Source organism: Aspergillus stella-maris (genome assembly GCF_047715825.1).
Source record: "Aspergillus stella-maris strain CBS 113639 unplaced genomic scaffold BDV14scaffold_15, whole genome shotgun sequence".
Lineage (NCBI taxonomy): Eukaryota > Fungi > Ascomycota > Eurotiomycetes > Eurotiales > Aspergillaceae > Aspergillus > Aspergillus stella-maris.
Window position 1 is genome coordinate 55,753 of NW_027396809.1, and position 18,201 is coordinate 73,953.

Here is an 18,201-nt window from a genome sequence, read left to right on the forward strand (position 1 = left end):
ACTGCCACCTTTGACTCTTGCTTTTGTCTACTCCTCGACAAGAATTTTCCTTCTCCCCGAAACCAGGTTACTGCATACTACTATCTGCTGCCATGGCTCCCAAAAGCATCCAGTTCATTGTCTCCTCGGCATCGTCGACAAACACTTCCGGGCCCGCTGAGTCGCGGAAGGCTCGGTCCCATGCTGCTCGCTCTGCACACGCCAAGGTTAGACGCCAACGCATTATAGAGTACCAGTCCAAAAAGGCTCGTGAGGGACGTAAAGAGCTCGAGCTATCAAAATATATCACATCGTCTCGCCCAATCGGTGGCGACCCTATTCATCCGCTCTCCTATCACAGGCGAGACCCCTTCATGAGCTGCGCCAGGAGATTGGAACCCAATGAAGAAGTTTTGTTCGACCACTGTACGTTCAGTCTTATCATTTTCTTGGTACTTTCTGACTCGTGCAATAGATGTGATCAGCGTTGTACCCTTGATGCGCTGCAATAGCTTTGATGCAGACTTCTTCCGACGCATGATGCAAGCGTGGATCCCCTTCGCCTTTGCTACAGAAAGCATGCTCGACGTCATGCTTCTCGTGGCCTGTCGGCACTTGGTCGAATCCTACAAGCGCCAGCAGCTGCACGAGTCTTACTTGGAATCGGCATACCGATACAAAGCTGGCATCACACAGTCCCTGAGAGAAGCAATATCAGTCGAAACACCCCACTTTACCGACACTACAATCCTTAAAGCAGTCATGATGGCTTATGACGAGGTATGACTCCTGCACTACTCGTCAGACCATCGTCATTAATAATCAGCAGCTCTGGACTCATGATAACGCCAGCTTGGAATTCCACATCAATGCCGCCAGTGAGATGGTTACTTGGAGAGGTGGCCCCCAATCCCTCGGATTAGACGGGTTCATCGAACGCCTCCTATTCAATCTTATTATGAAGATCAACAGGGACATAAGTATCACCGTCAAGTCGCCTTATGACCCGCGCATATGCAGTGTGGAGCTATTGGATGAGTTTCGACGATGAGACGATGCATATCTTGGAGTTTGTGGCGTTGTTGTACTTTAACCTGAGCTTAGCGTCATGATGTTTCCTTCTCTTCTCACTTTGTTTCAATGTTATATTATCAATTTGGCCTCTTAGTGTTCCTTGCTACCCTATCAACGACGCTTATCAAACTTGTTGATCTTTGCCATATCCTTGTCCAGAAAATTAATCCAATCAACAACAGTATTATGAAAGGTCATGGTAGATTGGAGGTCCGGAAAGAGATGGAACGCATGAGGCAACCCGGGGTATATCTTCGTTTTGACCGCAACTCTAACCACCATGTCAGTGAAGCTTATTCCGTTGGAGCGATAGCTTACTTACCCTGCCCTCTTTAGAACCTCACTGTAGGCAAGCGCTTCGTCACGCCCTGGGTCGCATCCTGCTACTTGAATTACTTCATGTGGTCAGCAATTGGACACGCACTTGCAAATGGTAAGAGTAAGCTTACAAGCCGGTGCCAGCCCCTTGTGGGTTTCGGCCAGCAGCGGGCTGGCATAGGGATCCGCACCACTTGTAGGGCAATAAAGATCTGTATCTCAGGTTAGCAATCTCAGAACGAAGGGCATTGTTCAATGTCGCTGGACCTACTCCATAACCAGTGAGCGGCCTCCGTCGTAATGACCGGCGCGTCTTTGTTCTGTTCGGGACTGTAGTACTCGTACTTGTCCCTGGGGAAATGGGCAGGATGGCAGGTGTCTGGAAGATTGAGGACCTGCCCGAATACTGCGCCGATGCCTTCGTCTCTGTCTTTTAGTGCCAGAGTAGCGGCCTGGAAAAGTTAGCAGGGGATATAGGGTATCGGTGGCGACCACTAACAATATTCCCGCCAGAGCTGCCTCCACCAACGATGACTTTATTTGGATCGATCCCGAGGAAGCTTGCGTTCTCTCTGCACTGTTCGGTCATCAGCATTAGAGCAAGAGTCTAGTAAGTAGCGACTGACCCATTGCAACGCGTCAAAAGAGTCATTGACGGCGTATGGAAATGTGAATTCAGGAGCTCTGTTTTATGTCAGTATGAGAAAGGTCCCAAGATAGATGGGAGAATCACAAGCGATAGTTGACACTCACTACAACCGAGTTTGTCCTTTTCGCAACGAGTCGATTCATTGCTTCCTCCGCGTCGTGGTCTCCCATCGCCCACCCTATTTCCAATATCAGTCCACCAGTCGGGTTCAAGATTGAAGGAAGGCATACCTCCGCCATGAGTAACGAAAAACAAGACCGCATCGTCCTTCGTGTCTTGGTGTTTGTAAATTCTCAGCTGCAGCTCAGCTCCATCACGCGCTTCGATCTGCTCGTGGCTGATTTCAACACCAGCCACCTCGTGTCGCTCGTATGGAAACGAAATGGGCATCTCGGATATGATCTCGCGCATTTTCGGGACCGATGGGCTCTCAAGTTCTGCGAAGGGATTCTGATAATCTTTGTATTTATCCCACTCGGGGTCGGGGGTGGCATAGTGGGCATAGCGAAGGGTTGACTCGTCGATGCCAGTCATTATGTCGCGTGCTCAAGATGGGTCTCAAGAGACATAAAAAGAATAAGAAGATGGCGAGTTCTCACTTATAGCAAGACAATGCCATGATGTAAGCGGGGGCTCTTCGCGGTCGAACCTGGGTGGCATCATGCCGGAACTACAATTCAAGGTATCATATTCGTATCCCATCGTATCCCCATGGATTGATATGGGTTCGAATCCTTTTTAATGCCAATCCGATAGCCTAGCCAATTATATTGCGGTCGCCCCAGCCAAGATTGAGGTTGAGTGGGGTGTGGAGTGTCTGGGGAATGCGTATTGCGTATCGCGTATTCCTGCCAGGAATCACGAATTTGCAATCAAACTAGGCATGGTTAACTCTACTTGTTTCGTTTTGTAATCTTTAATCTCTGGGGTCGATCATGTCTTGGCTCGGTCTGCTGGGACAACAATACATATTCCTAGCAACATTAGAGGACAACGTTGACACCATACGCAGGACTGAATATGAATCAATTAGGAATTCATGTTCTATAAGGTGCTATTGAAGAAAAGGGGGTTACAGTCATTGCGATCTGTGTACAGGTTATTTCATATACTATATGGAATGACTAACATTCAACTACAGTACTCCCACTGCCATCAGTTCTAGACTTTCTATGTTGTGTAGATGCACTCAAAGAGTTGAATTGTGGTGGAATTTCGAATCATATAATTGGAGCGCTCACCATCTTCACGGTCACTTATTCGTACTTTCTCTGGTTTCGCAGTCATAATAGACCTTTTGAAAGTCCTTCAAGAAACCCCAGGCATGGGATTTGCCCCAACCTCTTTCTTTCCAGTCATTAATGGCATGTGGGAAAAATTCCACGATACCCTTGATACTCTCATCATGAGCAAGAATGACCAACATTTCCTCCCCAGAATCGATGTCTTGAACATTTGCAATCGTCTCCTTCGAGACCTGCACGTCGTGCGTATAGGCAGCCCCTGCCGATGTGTCAGGGATTTCGAAGAAGGGCATATTCACTGATCGCCCCCGACTCTGGAGATACTTTGCCCACGACTCGCCAGGACATGGGTAGACTGAGCTGGGTAGGATTGGATGCGGAACGATGGACTTCGGGAGAGGCTTGTAGATGGATGGACGAATCTCACCCAGGTGGTGGGCTGCATCGGCGCCCATAAAGACAAATGTGTCCGGGCTCGAGGTTGTTCGAGCAAGGGCGCAAAAATGTCCAATACTGTGGCCGGGGGCGTTCAGAAGGTACAGTGACCCGTCTCCAAAGTAGTCGTGCCCTTTGAAAGGGCCTATATCTACGATTGAGAGGATGGGATCGGAGAAGTCAATCTCTTGCACATTATGGTTTCTACACAGGTCAGCATACGCGATCTATGTGTTGGGAAGAGGATGCCCGCACTCGTAGTCCGTTTGCAAAATGGGGGAATCTGGGTTCGCTGGGTAGCCCGGGAGGAATGCTTCCTTGAAGCCAGGACCCACAACGATATCTGTACTTGGAGGAAGTCTAGACATGTCGCCAATGTGATCCCAATGATGATGGCTAGCTGGTCAGTCCAGCTTATTGTGCAGTGGGTAAGAGCATGGATGCCTTGCCGAGCAAACTCACCTGAACACGACAGCCTCAATTTCTTCCCCATCGATTCCACCTTCGCGAAGAATATCGACAACATCACGCTCGATCTCGATCTTGATGCCATCGGCATGAATCTCATGCAAGGCCTCTGGGGTCAGGTTCTCCCAGTCCTTACGCAGGGAAAAGTCGAAGAGGACCTTTCGTCCTGCCGAGTTCTCAATGAGAAAGGCGTACGAGGGCAGGGAGAATTTCTCATACCCGGGAACAATTGGCTGGATGTAGTTGTCCACAGGAATATTGTACAGGAATGTATTGTCGATTATAGACACCTTGGAAGAAGAACCAGCTGGGATACCATTCGTGCTTAGTTTGGACGGCATATTCAGTACTCCTCGTCTCGGAGGTATCAAAAAGTCGCCGATTCGGTGCACGAACATGGGTGCTACGAGAAGGGGACGTGTTGTACCGCGTATCCCTTATTTGAAAGGCCCGGCTGGATACATTTGGCCTTGGAATGTTGGCTTTTCACCTCGTTGCGATAACACCGCACGTAGCCGAGCATCAATAAGCAACGACGAGAACTATTGGTCGTCTCGTGTGTATCCAATCGTCTTATCGCTGTCTGGACTATCGGCCTTTCGGATCTCGGACATCGGACATTGGCCTGTTGGAGTCCTGCAGGAAGGGTCTATGGCGGGGTAGGGCTGCTGATAGTGTCCCAGTCGGACGTCCACTCCGTCGTCTCGACTATCAAGATCAGGCCATAACCGACTCGTCGTCGTACGAAATCTCACCCAATAGATCGAATCTTTTCATGCGACGGCGGAGAAGAGGGAAGTTTGTGAAGACTTGGAAAGGAAAGATGGCTACCAATTCGAAGTCACCCATGGTGTTAAACGTCGATGACGTGCAGAAGGAGGCAAACAAGAAGTTGGACACAGTTGTGTCGAGTACGAGCTCCTGTTACCAATCCATGACAGCCACTAAGAATGATTTTTAGACTTCTTCAATGATGGTTCTACGGATCAAGTCACTCTGCGCGAGAATAGAACGGCCTTTGCAAAGTACCGTATCCGCCCACGTGTATTGAGAGATGTATCCAAGACAGACACTAGTGTCAATGTCCTTGGTAGCAGGATTGCTTTTCCCCTCTGCGTCTCCCCAGCTGGGCTTCAAGCGATGGCCCACCCTGATGGCGAGCTTGCGACGAGCCGTGCCTGCGCCAGAAGAGGCATTCACATGGGCGTCTCATCCTTTGCCAATTACTCTGTGGAAGATATCACGCAGGCAAGCCAGAAAGTGGGCTCAATCGCGCATGTCATGCAGTTGTACACAATGAAGGACCGGGTGCTTCAAGAGCGCATGATTAAACGAGCCGAAGCCGCTGGATGTGTAGCCATCTTCCTCACGGCAGATAGTCCGGTGCTTGGTGTCCGGAACAACGAGTGGCGCGACGACTTTCGCACACCAGCTGGATTGTCATTTCCGATACAGGAGAAGACGAGCGAGTCGATACAAGCTCAGACGCACGACGATGGTTTTACGGCATTCAACTCCGACGCTCATTCTTGGGCCCATGACATCCCCTGGCTTCGGAGCCGGACCAAGATGCAAATCTGGATCAAGGGCGTCCTGACTGCGGAGGATGTCATGCTTGCACGCCAGTATGGGTGCGACGGTGTCATTGTGAGCAATCACGGTGGAAGACAGCTTGATGGAACGCCAGCTACCATTGACGCGCTTCCGGAATGCGTCAAGGCTGCCGAGGGTAAAATACCCGTCCACGTCGACGGGGGCATCAGGACCGGCGCAGATATCTTCAAGGCCATTGCGCTTGGGGCTGAATGCTGCTGGATTGGCCGGCCCATGATCTGGGGACTTGCGGTAGGTGCAGCCTCCATCCACATATTCTTCCGTTGTCTTGCTAATTGATTCTAGCTTGACGGTGAAAAGGGTGCTGATAAAGTGTTGAACATTCTATACGATGAGTTCAAAAGATGCATGCAGCTGGCCGGATGCAAGGATGTTTCCGAAATGACCACCGCATCCCTCGGTGTAGTTCGTTCGGATGGACCGCTAGCTAGACTATGAAATCCGGGGTCTCTGGAGCTCTGCGATGAGGCGTAAAAAGTTGACTGTAGTTGCAACCATGCCGTACTTCTAGAGAGATTTGATCAGAGAATATGAGCGGGCTTAATGACAACTCAGTAGTTTGAACCGGGTCTCCTGAATTGGTTCCGTAAATATTGCATATAAATCTGTGTGGAGCTCTGCCGTCACTACAATCTTATTGACTCTGCTTCGACGTCTCGCCAGCCATTTTAGCATGTCTTCACATGTTGTCCCCAGGCAACCGTGGTTGGCAACATTGTATTCTGCTCTGACCAAAGTCAACATTTTCCTGCTCAATCCAGATGACCTTCAGGCTGTGACTGCCGTGTATGAGACATATTGCACGAAGCCCATGCCGGCGGGTGTGGCTTGACTTGATGCCTTTTTGATCCATTACTCATGATATCAACAGGCACGAACATGTATCTTTGCCAAGCCTCTATCACAGGACACTGATGGAGAGACGGGATGCAATGCACAAATTCCATAGCAGAATGAAACCTGTAGGCTCGTCAAGATACAACCTGTTCAATTGTGGCCTTCGCATATTCGGACAGAAAGTCCGGGAGGGGTCCACCTCATTCGGACTCCATGGACTCAGGGAGGTAGTGTAATGATACCTTGAAGAACAGTTCAGCCAATACGGAGGCAGAAATGGCAGTTGGCACAAGCCCCAGGAACACATTTTGTGCTGGTGCCACTTTGGCCCTATCCGGCGGCGCTCTACCCTACACCACCTGGGTAAAATCAGCCTTTCTGCTCTCAACTGCTTTTCTAAGTATTTCACATTTTTTTCCATGTGTAATTAAAGCTCATTGATATGATTATCACTTTGTTCTCTCACCAAACATAGCGGAAATTAGGGTTCTGCTTGTCGGTTAGATCTCTAAACTCAGTCTCCTCGCTCGGCACCGGGTTCGCCGCAGCCAGCGCATCCCTCTGTCGGTTCTCATTCCAACAGTACGCCATATATACGGCAACGAGTACAAAGCTGGCGCCATACGAGAACAGCATGGCCGCCATTCCCAGCGAGTAGAGCGGAGCCTGCTCAGTCTTGAAGAAGAACGGCCCAATGATATTCGACACACAGTAGGCCATGAATATCAGGGCGTTGACGGTGATTTTCTTGGTATATCCTGCTGTGTTGGCGGCGACCATTCCAACAGAGACAACATAAGGGCCCAGGTAGAAGTATGCCATGAGGAGTGCCGTGAGACGGCTGTGGATGGCTGTAAGGGGCAGGGTGTAGAGAAAGACAGTTGAGATCATGCCAACAAGGAGGCCGAATGCCATGAAGGCCCCTCGGACCTGGAGGTCCGGTTTGTGCTTGTTTACTAAGAAGACTCCGCCATTGCACATGTAACACGAGGCGGTTGACGTGACACCAACGAGTATGAACATCAGGCTTGCGATGCGGGCATTGTACCCCAGCCCAGAGATGATGAGTGGCGTAAACTGCGAGTATGGGTTAGGATTTGCTGGTCGTGATGCGCTCTAGCTAAATAGCAGAAGACTTACATTACCAAGGGCACCGTTTGGAATATTGATAAAGATATTGAGTAGGACCATGATCCATGTCTTCACGTCTGCGAAGGCGTCTATGAATTGCTCCCGCTTCCAGACCTTATTCTCAATGCCGACCTGGTCGGCTCTCAGTCTGTTGATGGCAACGTACTTTTCCTTATCGTTGACGAATTTTGCTGCTACTGGGCTGTCGGGTAGGAAAAAGCCGATAACCAGTGCGTAACCAATTGTGATTGATCCTACGATCCAGAATAGTGCTCTCCATGGCAGGTACCACTGGCCACTGATGAACCCAACTCTGAAACATATATTTAGCACTCGAAGCCAAATAGGACTTGGGATGCTTACACGTAGCCAAGGGGTCCCGTAATAAGGGAGCTCAGTCCGGTGTAGAACAGACCAGTCCGGAGTGGTTGCTCTTGTCTCGTGTACCACATTCCCATCACGAGAAAGTTCCCTGGAATAAGACCTGGAGTCAACACGACGGGAATCGAATAAACGTGGAGGATTCGCGTCTGACTCACCAGGGATGATAGGGGCTTCGATGGCGCCCAACAGAAAGCGTAATACCACGAATGTTTCAAAGTTATTGGCAAATCCGGTACCAATAAGTAAAACCCCCCACATAATCTGGAAGACCATCATTGTCTTTGCTATAGGAAATTTCTGTAACAGTCCGCTGGACGGGAAGCACCAGAGCAGATAACCAAAGTAGAACGCACTGCCAGCCCAGGCATAGCGATTACCAGTAGTCATTTCGCAGTCTGCTCGCAGCCCATATCTGAGAGTCATGAGTCAATGTAAGGTACATCGAGGTATTCCACATGCTTACAGTGCGCCGGTGCTGATGGTGGATTTATCGACAGCGCCAAGTGTGACATTGAAGAAGAGCAGCGGGATCAGGCGCTTGTCGAGCCTCCATCGCAAAGCTTTCTCTTCTTTCTGGGTGTAGGCAGTATATTCGGTGCTCTCCAGAAAAACTGCCGCGACATCAAGGGCCTTTTTGCTCTGTTCCGTGTGTGGAGTTTTGGGCGCCAGTGAGGGCGAATGCTTGAACTTGTCCATGATCTTGAAACCTCGTTGGACTCGCGTCTATTCTATGGGGCGATGCGACCAAACCCTTCATTTCTGTAGATGGTGGTCATGGTCTTTGTAAAGTATTGCTCTGAGCGACTGTCAAGGGCTGTACCTAGGTATCATGGAGATGAGGCCGACTGGTGTCCTATCGGTGCCGCAATCGCCACTATACTTGATTAACGATAATTCAGCCAGTCCTAATCAAGAGGAATTTCTTGGTGCTATCTGTTGGAGTAGTGTGCAGCTAGTAGATAAGAATATTGTCCACTCCCGATCGGACAAAAAGTCCGCCCTGTCAATGACGCGCTTGCCTTCAGCTTGATCGTGCACTTTTTCTACTCCGGACTCTGAGTGCTTCGAAAGCAACTCGCTTGGCCAAGTCCCGATACGCTATCTCTGATCTCCCAGCTCAAGACGAAGGTATTTCTAGTAGCATATTTAGCTGGGCTATCGCAGTGCGGGTATCATGGTCTCTTGTCTTGCATGATAAAGAACTTTCCATCGAATTGAACCAACTTCCGTATTACGCCTGCAGCCATCATGTTCGAGTGCCCTTCAACATTAAATTCACTTGTAAAAGCCCACATTCTCTCCTTCTACAAAGCCGCAGATGGTGAGCACACGGCAGGCGATTGGGCCAAGCATTTTACTCAAGACGGCATTGCCAAAAAGAGCCCGGATGAGGTCAAGGGCCGAGAAAGTAAGCTCTTCCTGTGAAGATATGCTTCATGAGATGTCTCCACTAATACCCTGGTCAACAGGCCTACAAGCATGGATCACTTCCTCGTGGGCGACCGTTGAGTCGCGGGAGCACATCGTGCACAGGGTATTCCCTTTCGAGGACGGACAGAACGAAGTCATGCTGCACGGGTCTACCAACATGACCTTGAGGGATGGCAGCAAGAAACAACTCATCTGGTCGGGGCGTTTGCAGTTCGTAAAGGACGGCGACGGTGTGCTCATCAATAGATATACTGTCATTTCCGTGAGTACTATTCCGTTAGTGATCACAGAACTGGATTGATGAAGCATACAGGATCCTACACCCCCGTCAGCCGAGATGTTGTCTAGCTAGAACCTGCTTTCCAAGCCTTATCTTATCTCATTTTATCAACATGATGCTGGTGGGCTGTTGTAGAAGAATAAACCAATGAATAACAAGAACGCCCTTCGTCCGCTCCAGATAAGATGCCGTGGGGGAAGATTTGCGGGTAGGAACGCCGGCTGGGCCTCCGACTTGCTGGGTCGATTTGTAATATTGGAGTTCCTTTTGTTTTGGTTTATCTCAATAAACTTGTACTCTAGTCTATTTGCATATCCGCGGCTGGTCACTCCGTCAATGGATCTTGAAGCCCACACCGAACAACAGCAATCGCAGCGACGTTTCATGCCGTATGTCAGAAAACGCCTGCTTTCCTGCCAGAGATGTCGGGATCGCAAGACCAAGGTTTTAAAACACCCGTTTAAATTAAGTGGTGGCAGCTGATTGAATTGACAGTGCGACAATGCACGCCCAAGATGCGGGCACTGCTTTCGTGCAAATCAAGGCATGCACAACTAATATCTTTGTTCAGCTCAGTCGACTAACGGTTAATGGCAGATTGCGTGCCTCAGAGTAGGCACAGGTCGGGGCAGCAGTCAAAGTTTGTCATGTCAAATACATGCTATGATTCGAATGTCAAGAACTAACTGTACGTTAGCATTGATAACGAAGCACTGCTTCGGAGAATAGCGTTCCTTGAGATAAAGCTACAAGTGAATGTGGAAGGCAGTGTAGTTGACGATGAGGCGAGTGTGGATACTAATCAAACAGTATCAATGTCGAAGGGAAGGGAAGACACCGCGTTCCAGCCTCCCCCACAAAACGATATGGACAACCAGACTCGTCACGTCGATGCACCCTTAACCCCATCAACGTCTTCACAGTGGATTCAACCGCAGAGCCTGTCCTCGGCTGCAGGCAATTCGCCTACCAGTCTCATCCCTCCCGCAATAGGTCCGCCATCTCTCTCCAGGGCGATGCCCAATACAACGCCGGATATGCAAGATCATGCACTAATCCCCTTGACCGCATTTCCTCGGGATCAATCAAGACACGGGAGCTCCTGTGTGCCTGTCAGAAAATACAATGGTCATAGGGATGAGAATTCTTCGCCCGTCGATGCTCTGAGCACGACCCACGCACGCTCCTATCACGACACGTATCTCAGCTACGTTCACCCTCAATATCCGTTCTTGAATAAGGCGGAGCTCAACACGCTATGTCGCCCGTGGACGCAAGGCACATCTGCTGCAGTACCTGGGGAGATGACCACATTGGAGAGATGCATTATCTTTCTCGTCTTCAGCATCGGTGCACTGATCTTCGATGGCAATACACGCCAGCGCCCTTCGCAATCCGAAGTCCTCCATTCATATGCTGAGGAACATTATCTGCCGGAGATCTTCTCGAAACCGGATCTAATGGGTCAGACTACAATCCTTTTGCTTCTCGCCATGCGCGACTTGCATTGTTCTTCATCAAATACCATAATACAGCATGCTTCGGCAGCAGTTCGGACAGCCATTACTGCAGGCCTACATCGCCATCCGTCGCAGTCAGACGCGGCATCTAGTGCTGACCCGCGAACCGAACAGATGCGAAGAAGGTTATGGTGGTGCTGTTACGGGCTTGATCGAGGAGTGGCACTGGCTTTTGGCCACCCAATCTCTATTTCGGACGATTTCATTACAGTTGAGGCACGTCACTTTCAAAAGGTCAAGCAAGAGTATGGAGGCTGACCAAAAGCAGATGTTTACTAATATATACAAAGCAGGACTGGATGCAGATTCTCACCGTGGCCCCAGCGAGCAGACCACCTTGCTGAATGGAGAGGACGATGATGTTTCGTGCGCACTTCACCTCACAGCTGGGCGGAAGATACAGTCCAGGATAATTACCACCTTTTACACGTCAACGTCTAAGCGATCAACGGACCAGGCCTTGGATAGAATGCGCTCTCAGTTCTGTCAAGAGCTGGAGGAGTGGCAAGCCACGGTGATGCCCATGACAGAAGACAAGCCAGGCTATGGTGGTCGAAACTGGTTTCGTATGATCGCATACTACAGCCTCCTTGGGCTTGTTTCCGGTTACAACAGTACCCTCAGTAATGGTAGACAGGCCGTGGGCGCAGTGGGCAGGACAGTCGTAGCCTGTTGCAATGCCTGCATCACCTACCAGCAGATTTCGCGCAGCCGCCAGGTCGCCCCGTCGTGGCTTGCTGTAAGTAAACATTCCCCTGCAGGCCTTATAAGAAACAAAGATGCTGAGCACGTATAGCTGGTTTCCCAATTCCAAGCCGGTGTCACGATCCTATACTGCTTCTGGACGACGCCACCGGCAATGAGAACCGAAGAGTTTGAACTGTCATATGCATCAAGGGGAGTGCGAATATGTTCCAATAACCTCGTGCTATTAGCCGAGCGATGGGCGGAAGGCGAAGTATATCGCGACGCGTTTGACATTCTTTCCAAGGCAGTATCATTGTCGCACGATGAACACCCGATGTTAACCAACAGGCGTCTCTCAACGGCAAATCTAGCCGACCTCGAGAGACTCACACAAGAGGTGAAGCATCTCGGGGCACACTTTCGAGCTGTTGAGATGGTTGAGGAAATCCTGCGCGCACAGCGCCCAAGCCGCCGACTGGCTCAGCAACCCATGCATTTACCGCCTCTCGCACAAGACTCTGCGCAAGTTCAAGGTTTCGACTATCCTGGTCTTCATGGCTGGGATAACGAACACTTGCAGGCCTCTACTACCCCCGACCTCTACGATCCTGGGCACCTTGGACTTGGTGACCTTTGGACGGACCCCATGAACCACATTTACTCATAGGTAAATGGAATTTTAATTTTTCTTTCCATTCAGTTGTTGACATTGCAGATTCCTGTAGCCAGTAGCAAGAGACGAACACCTTGCTACATGATTTTGTTGTATTAGAATGCATGCCACTGCAGACCTTCATCGGGCTCACATGGAGGCTTAGTTGAAACACTCAAACTAACCATCTTGTCTTCTTAATTCTCATTCTCATTCTTCAACCCACCGCAACACGCGCCTCCAGATTGCCTCACCATCCGTAGGGCGTCTAATGTGCTCTTGGATCTCTTCCATGGAATACCCAGTGAGAGTCACGTAGGCCGGGAATCCCGCCGCAGCCTCGGAACCCCATTCCACGTTCATCTCCGGATGTCCCTGAAAAGTGAGAATTGTGTTGTCCAAATTGACAAACGCCTCGTTGTTGTCGGCTAGGGCCGTGAAGCCGACCACAGGTTCGGCAACATCTCTTTTGTGAAATTTCTGGATGTTGATCTGTCCCGGCTGGAGAAGCGCATCGCCTAGAAAAACTGAGCCCGCTTTGGTCAGAGGCACGGTTTGTACACCAATCTATCCACCATTCATCATTCATTATTAGTTGAGCCCAAAGCAGCAAGCAGTGGGGAGAAGAAAGAAGAAACAGAGAGAGAGAGCATACCTTAGCGGATCCCATTTCCTGAACCCTACCTCCCAGCGCGACATTGATAATTTGGTGCCCCCAGCAGATACCCAGGATCTTTTTTTGCGGGTGTTCTGCAATGGTGGACCTGATGAACGACCGCATTTTCATTACCCAGGGAATTTCTTCCATGACAAAGACACTTCCACCGCTCAGCACAATCAGATCATATTTTGAGACATCAGGATAGGACTGGGCGTGGACGGGGTCGTAGAAATTAAGTTGGGACTCCGGAGAGATGGTCTTGAAGATTATTTCGAACGCTACTTTCATAGGTATATTGCCCTTTGAGCCCTCGTTGACGAGGATGGCGACGTTGAATCCCTTTACGTGAGGCATGATGCGACGTGGAAACGATATGGTGGAAAGAGCAGATATAGACGCTGACCCCCTTGCAGTGACGAGAGGACGAAGGTCTAGCTTTATGGAAGCTGTCGATAATGAGTGGTTAGGCTTGACATGGCTTTAAAGGGAACACTTTGCGCTTTCACCATCTTCCCATGGCAACTGCAGAAACTCGATGGATTTCCTTGGATGGACTTCTCGCAGGCTTCCGAAAGTCGGACTTGGGTTTCCTAAGGGGCTGTCGAGCTATCAGCTAGGCACCTATCATCGGACAATTTATGCGAAAGTCCGATATATCTTGACCCCTAATTGGGACGCGCGGTTGACCTAGAGTCCGTGATTCCTTATCTATCAGTGGTCGTCTGTTGGTAGCCAAGTTCTATTAACTGTGATAACGATGAGATTGGGTCACTTTGGCCAGAATTGTCTATGTAGGGGATAATCTGCGTGTGAAAAACACTTGAATCCACAATATAAATTGTACACTGTGCACAGGGCCTGGAGGATTAACTGCCCGAACAATACAGTGATTGCGGTGACTTACTTCCCTCAAGTGCTCCTTGAATCATCACCCAGACCAGTGGCAAACCCGACGGCATGGCCACCAAAGCCACTTCAGATGATGTAGCTAAGGCCATGTCCACCGAGAACGGAAGCTCCATCGCGAAACCTACAGTAAAAATTGCCGATGCTGCGGAATACCTTCGCCTCCACCAGGAACGCTATGGGACTTACTCACTCAGGGAGGCAAAGGCCGTTTTACGCAAGATTGACTGGAGGTTATTGCCCTTGATGTGGATTACAACCAACCTCTCAGCTGTTGACGCAAGTTGATATCTTCTCAAGCGTGCCCAGCATGGATACACTAACATACCGGACTTGCACAGAAGATCATCATCTCCAACGCCGCTCTGTATGGAATGACCGAGGATTTGAAGCTAGAAGGGCAATCGTACAGCTGGGGTAGGTCGCGCCTTTCTATCCATAGGCCAACACCCTACCACCCACCTTCTGGCCAGCATTGACTAATATCTACGCCTTCAGTGGGATCAATTTTCTATTTTGGCTTCCTTGCAGGAGAATGGCCATTTGGGCCCGTCATTCAACATCTACCGGTCGCGAAGCTCCTCTCCGGTACCGTCTGCGCCTGGGGCGCTCTCACCTTGTTGATGGGTGCAACGAACAACTCGGCAGGCATGATGACCCTTCGCTTCCTCATGGGCTTCTTTGAAGCGCCGCTGTACCCTATGCTGAGCGTCATGACCGTCATGTGGTATAAGAATACTGAGCAACCGGTTCGAGTGACTGTGTAAGTATCCTCTACTCCGACCCTGTTGCCGTTTTGTATACTCACACACTGTAGGTGGTTCACATCTCTTTCCTCTGTGGTTACTGGAATTATATCATGGGGTCTGGGCCACGCAGGGACTGGCGTCGCCTCTTGGAGACTTCTATTCATTACGCTTGGTTCCTTCACTCTCATCTGGGGCATTGTCCTGTTCATCTTCCTCCCAGGCTCTCCAATGACAACCAAATTCCTAGATGAGCGCGAGAGATTCATCGCTGTCGACAGACTGAAGGAGAACATGACCGGTCTCGACAACAAGGTTAGTTTTATTCAGCCGTATTTACCCAAAAGTCCGTGATCTGACATGTGTGCAGGAGTTCAAATGGTACCAGGTCAGGGAAGCTTTCCTAGACTGGAAGTCATGGCTCATCGTTGCCATTTCCATTTTCATGAATGTCCCCAACGGTGGCCTCGTAACGTTTGCCGCACAGATTGTCTCTGGAATGGGCTATGGAAAACTGCAGACTACACTGCTGGGTATGCCCACGGGTGTCATCCAAACCGTATCTGCATTCATGGTCTCGGGGCTGTGTAGTTTTACGAGAAACAAGCGAACCCTATTCGGCGCCATATTCTGCCTGGTTCCAATGGCATGCTCAATTATTATCAGAAGTGAGTTTTCCTCTAGGTTCTATCAGGTCGAGCTAGCCAACTAATATAACCTACTTAACAACAGGGCTTCCTGAAGAGAACAAGACCGGTCTTTTGATTGCTTACTACTTCTTTTATTTCTTCTGGGCCGCGTACCCCACGAGTTAGTTTTCCTCCGTTTTACCAGGAATAAGTAACGATCAAAATCTAATATCCTGCAGTCATCTCCCTCCCGCTAGCAAATACCTCTGGACACAGCAAGAAGCTCACCGTCAACGCCATGACCTTTACCAGCTACTGCGTCGCCAATATCATTGCCCCCCAGCTGTTCAGGGCATCTCAGGCCCCTCACTACACGACGGGCTATAACGGAATACTAGGGTGTGAGATTGGGGCAATATGCTGCATGGGCCTGTATGCGTTGGGATGCTACTTGGAAAACAGGAGTCGAGACGCGAAGGAAGCGGCGGCTGCAGAGCCGACTGCTGAGTTGTCTGCGCAGGAGATGTTGGATGATGTGACAGATAAAGAGAAGCCTGGGTTTCGATATGTGTTCTAGATTTATTCGGCAATGATGTGAAATCAATGTACTATTGTCAATCCTGGTTGTTTGATTTCAAGTGTCCATTTGGCCTTGCTCAAGGTTTAGTGGGGCAAAAATATATTTTTGGACGTCTTGTATGCACCCTTCGAGTCAACGAAGAAACATGTATGATGGACTTTAGCTACAATACCATTATATATTATCATCACCGAAAATATATCTAGCTATTATTCACAGGTCTATCAATCTTCGCCTGCCTCTCCTTCCTCCATCGCGGCCCCTTCCAGATCACCACACAAAGCAAAGGCGCTGTGGCCAACATGACAAGAGCAACAAACGTAAAGCACCATCCTCGCCCCATCGCTTCAAGCATGGGATCAATAAGGGCAGTGGCACCAGCTCCAAGCAAGCATCGCACGAGGTTATTTGACGCCGTTGCGGCCGCAGCATTCGAAGGATAGAAATCTACCAACAGCGTAGCAACTGTATTGAATGACCCGGTCAGAAATAACCCCATGAAGAATAGAATCGTCGTGGGTGCTGCGAGGTGTGCCCCAAAGTGCAAGCACCAGCCAAATGCGATGATTGTGAATGTGCCCAGGGCTAGCAGGGGGAGGGCTACCTGCAGTCGCGCTTTTTCAATGGGAAAGTGAGTCAGGTTTCGGGCGCGCGTCTCACTTAGGGGAACATTCAGAATCTTTGCTATACGACGATAGTTGAAATCAAGGAGTTTCCCAGTGGCGACTGAAGCGACTGTAGCACCCAGTCCGAAGGGGAGATAGCACAATCCAATCTCAAGATCGTCCAAACCATATAGGTCATTATAGATATTCGGTATCGACGCACTCACATCGTAGAACCCAGCGAAGAGAATAGCGTTTGCGATCAGAATAATACCGATGTCCTTCTGAAAGACAATAGACAGTGTTCTGACTGGGTTCGGAAAGCGCAGCCTCGGTCGATCGAAATGCTCCGGTGGTGATTCCTTTCGCGACTTGAACCACTCGAAGAAGGCCATGTTCCATTTCGGAGGACGAATCGATCCATTTCCCACGATCGCGCGCGCTGTCTCTGGGCAGAAGAGGATAAAGGGAACCACAAAAGCACCAGCAAAGATAGCCAGGAACCAAAAAACCGAGCGCCAGCCCAGATACTGCGAGAGTAGACCACCAACAACAGGACCCATAGCAGGACCAAGCAAGGATCCAGCAGTCACGAAGCCCATGTACGATCCTCGCTCGGCAGCAATGGCGATATCAGATACAACTCCCGCTGACAGGGCGATTGTCGTGCTAATACCAGCACTCTGCAAGCATCGCAGCACAAACAGCGCAGCAAAACTGTCCTGCAGAGCGAGACCAATATTGGCAGCAATGTAGATCAAGAAACAAACGAGATATGCCGGTCGGCGACCAGCCCTATCAGCAAAATCGCCGACGAACATGGGTGCAAGGCCTTGGAAGATCTATACTTGTTAGCAGAGGTTACAATATACCTGAGAATGGTGAGTTACCATATAACTCGTCAATGTCAAATTAATCAAAGCACTCGTGACGCCAAGATCATCGGCAATACTGTTCAACGCCGGAAAGTAGATCTGCGACGACACGGGCGAGAAGAAGCCAGCCCATGATGCCGAGAAGACGATATACCGCTTCTGGGCCTTGGTGAAGACCGAGTAAGGTGCATTTTCAGTGGTGTTTGTCGCTGTTACATCGAGGACGCCTCCTTCATCGGTTTTCTCGATTTTCTCAGCTTGTTCGATTGCTGGGAGGGCTGATGCCATGGGGGTTGTTGTTGGACATCTAGCAGTGACAGGGTTCAACTACGAGAGGAAAAAGCAGCAGAGAAAATGGAGACAGTCGGCACGTTTATCCGCAGGATGATGTTATGAAAGCTCTGAATGGCGGATTCAGCAGGAATAAACTGGGTCAGGACATAGCTAAGACTCAATAACCGTGGATATCCGACTGCCAGCCAATGATGCCCTAAGA

At 49.8% G+C, this 18,201-nt stretch overlaps 10 protein-coding genes across 10 annotated transcripts; 5 read left to right on the top strand and 5 right to left on the bottom strand.

The window, feature by feature from the left end:
- The first annotated feature begins 52 nt into the window (after positions 1–52).
- Positions 53–1,325, top strand: BDV14DRAFT_31949 (uncharacterized protein). The gene is made up of 3 exons (XM_073776533.1): positions 53–405; positions 455–759; positions 809–1,325. Exons 1-3 carry the CDS (start codon positions 93–95, stop codon positions 1,028–1,030), a joined length of 840 nt encoding a protein of 279 aa, XP_073630050.1. The 5' UTR covers positions 53–92; the 3' UTR covers positions 1,031–1,325.
- On the bottom strand, positions 1,165–2,554 carry BDV14DRAFT_188471 (alpha/beta hydrolase; the record flags this gene model as incomplete). Its single annotated transcript, XM_073771073.1, has 8 exons — positions 1,165–1,324; positions 1,376–1,448; positions 1,503–1,583; positions 1,643–1,823; positions 1,871–1,948; positions 1,998–2,055; positions 2,105–2,198; positions 2,251–2,554. 8 exons carry the CDS (start codon positions 2,552–2,554, stop codon positions 1,165–1,167), a joined length of 1,029 nt encoding a protein of 342 aa, XP_073630051.1.
- Positions 2,555–3,272: 718 nt separating this feature from the next.
- BDV14DRAFT_198186 (MBL fold metallo-hydrolase) lies at positions 3,273–4,565 on the bottom strand (the record flags this gene model as incomplete). Its single annotated transcript, XM_073772857.1, has 3 exons — positions 3,273–3,903; positions 3,955–4,095; positions 4,162–4,565. 3 exons carry the CDS (start codon positions 4,563–4,565, stop codon positions 3,273–3,275), a joined length of 1,176 nt encoding a protein of 391 aa, XP_073630052.1.
- A 425-nt stretch (positions 4,566–4,990) lies between these two features.
- On the top strand, positions 4,991–6,219 carry BDV14DRAFT_207591 (alpha-hydroxy acid oxidase; the record flags this gene model as incomplete). The annotated part of the gene is made up of 3 exons (XM_073775170.1): positions 4,991–5,078; positions 5,129–6,012; positions 6,067–6,219. The coding sequence occupies 3 exons, from the start codon at positions 4,991–4,993 to the stop codon at positions 6,217–6,219; spliced, it is 1,125 nt and encodes a 374-aa protein (XP_073630053.1).
- Positions 6,220–7,080: 861 nt separating this feature from the next.
- Positions 7,081–8,829, bottom strand: BDV14DRAFT_188474 (major facilitator superfamily domain-containing protein; the record flags this gene model as incomplete). Its single annotated transcript, XM_073771074.1, has 5 exons — positions 7,081–7,695; positions 7,759–8,062; positions 8,113–8,233; positions 8,289–8,545; positions 8,597–8,829. 5 exons carry the CDS (start codon positions 8,827–8,829, stop codon positions 7,081–7,083), a joined length of 1,530 nt encoding a protein of 509 aa, XP_073630054.1.
- A 552-nt stretch (positions 8,830–9,381) lies between these two features.
- Positions 9,382–9,916, top strand: BDV14DRAFT_198189 (uncharacterized protein; the record flags this gene model as incomplete). The annotated part of the gene is made up of 3 exons (XM_073772858.1): positions 9,382–9,541; positions 9,603–9,826; positions 9,878–9,916. 3 exons carry the CDS (start codon positions 9,382–9,384, stop codon positions 9,914–9,916), a joined length of 423 nt encoding a protein of 140 aa, XP_073630055.1.
- A 264-nt stretch (positions 9,917–10,180) lies between these two features.
- BDV14DRAFT_198190 (fungal specific transcription factor domain-containing protein) lies at positions 10,181–12,718 on the top strand (the record flags this gene model as incomplete). Its single annotated transcript, XM_073772859.1, has 5 exons — positions 10,181–10,233; positions 10,340–10,456; positions 10,542–11,609; positions 11,689–12,103; positions 12,161–12,718. 5 exons carry the CDS (start codon positions 10,181–10,183, stop codon positions 12,716–12,718), a joined length of 2,211 nt encoding a protein of 736 aa, XP_073630056.1.
- Positions 12,719–12,913: 195 nt separating this feature from the next.
- BDV14DRAFT_198191 (copper/iron-regulated glutamine amidotransferase) lies at positions 12,914–13,718 on the bottom strand (the record flags this gene model as incomplete). Its single annotated transcript, XM_073772860.1, has 2 exons — positions 12,914–13,270; positions 13,359–13,718. The coding sequence occupies 2 exons, from the start codon at positions 13,716–13,718 to the stop codon at positions 12,914–12,916; spliced, it is 717 nt and encodes a 238-aa protein (XP_073630057.1).
- A 603-nt stretch (positions 13,719–14,321) lies between these two features.
- On the top strand, positions 14,322–16,222 carry BDV14DRAFT_198192 (MFS general substrate transporter; the record flags this gene model as incomplete). Its single annotated transcript, XM_073772861.1, has 7 exons — positions 14,322–14,543; positions 14,612–14,687; positions 14,769–15,033; positions 15,088–15,331; positions 15,387–15,684; positions 15,749–15,826; positions 15,885–16,222. 7 exons carry the CDS (start codon positions 14,322–14,324, stop codon positions 16,220–16,222), a joined length of 1,521 nt encoding a protein of 506 aa, XP_073630058.1.
- Positions 16,223–16,396: 174 nt separating this feature from the next.
- On the bottom strand, positions 16,397–18,019 carry BDV14DRAFT_31962 (MFS transporter). The gene is made up of 2 exons (XM_073776534.1): positions 17,721–18,019; positions 16,397–17,672 (listed from the first exon to the last, which is right to left on the bottom strand). Exons 1-2 carry the CDS (start codon positions 17,991–17,993, stop codon positions 16,428–16,430), a joined length of 1,518 nt encoding a protein of 505 aa, XP_073630059.1. The 5' UTR covers positions 17,994–18,019; the 3' UTR covers positions 16,397–16,427.
- Positions 18,020–18,201: the final 182 nt, after the last annotated feature.

Excerpts from the sequence above, each read along its gene's own strand:
- BDV14DRAFT_31949 (XM_073776533.1), top strand. The coding sequence starts at position 93 with ATGGCTCCCAAAAGCATCCAGTTCATTGTCTCCTCGGCATCGTCGACA. Across the intron at positions 406-454 it reads AGAAGTTTTGTTCGACCACT|ATGTGATCAGCGTTGTACCC; the intron begins GTACGTTCAGTC and ends CTCGTGCAATAG. Across the intron at positions 760-808 it reads TCATGATGGCTTATGACGAG|CTCTGGACTCATGATAACGC; the intron begins GTATGACTCCTG and ends AATAATCAGCAG.
- BDV14DRAFT_31962 (XM_073776534.1), bottom strand. The coding sequence starts at position 17,993 with ATGGCATCAGCCCTCCCAGCAATCGAACAAGCTGAGAAAATCGAGAAA. Across the intron at positions 17,673-17,720 it reads TGACATTGACGAGTTATATG|ATCTTCCAAGGCCTTGCACC; the intron begins GTAACTCACCAT and ends TAACAAGTATAG.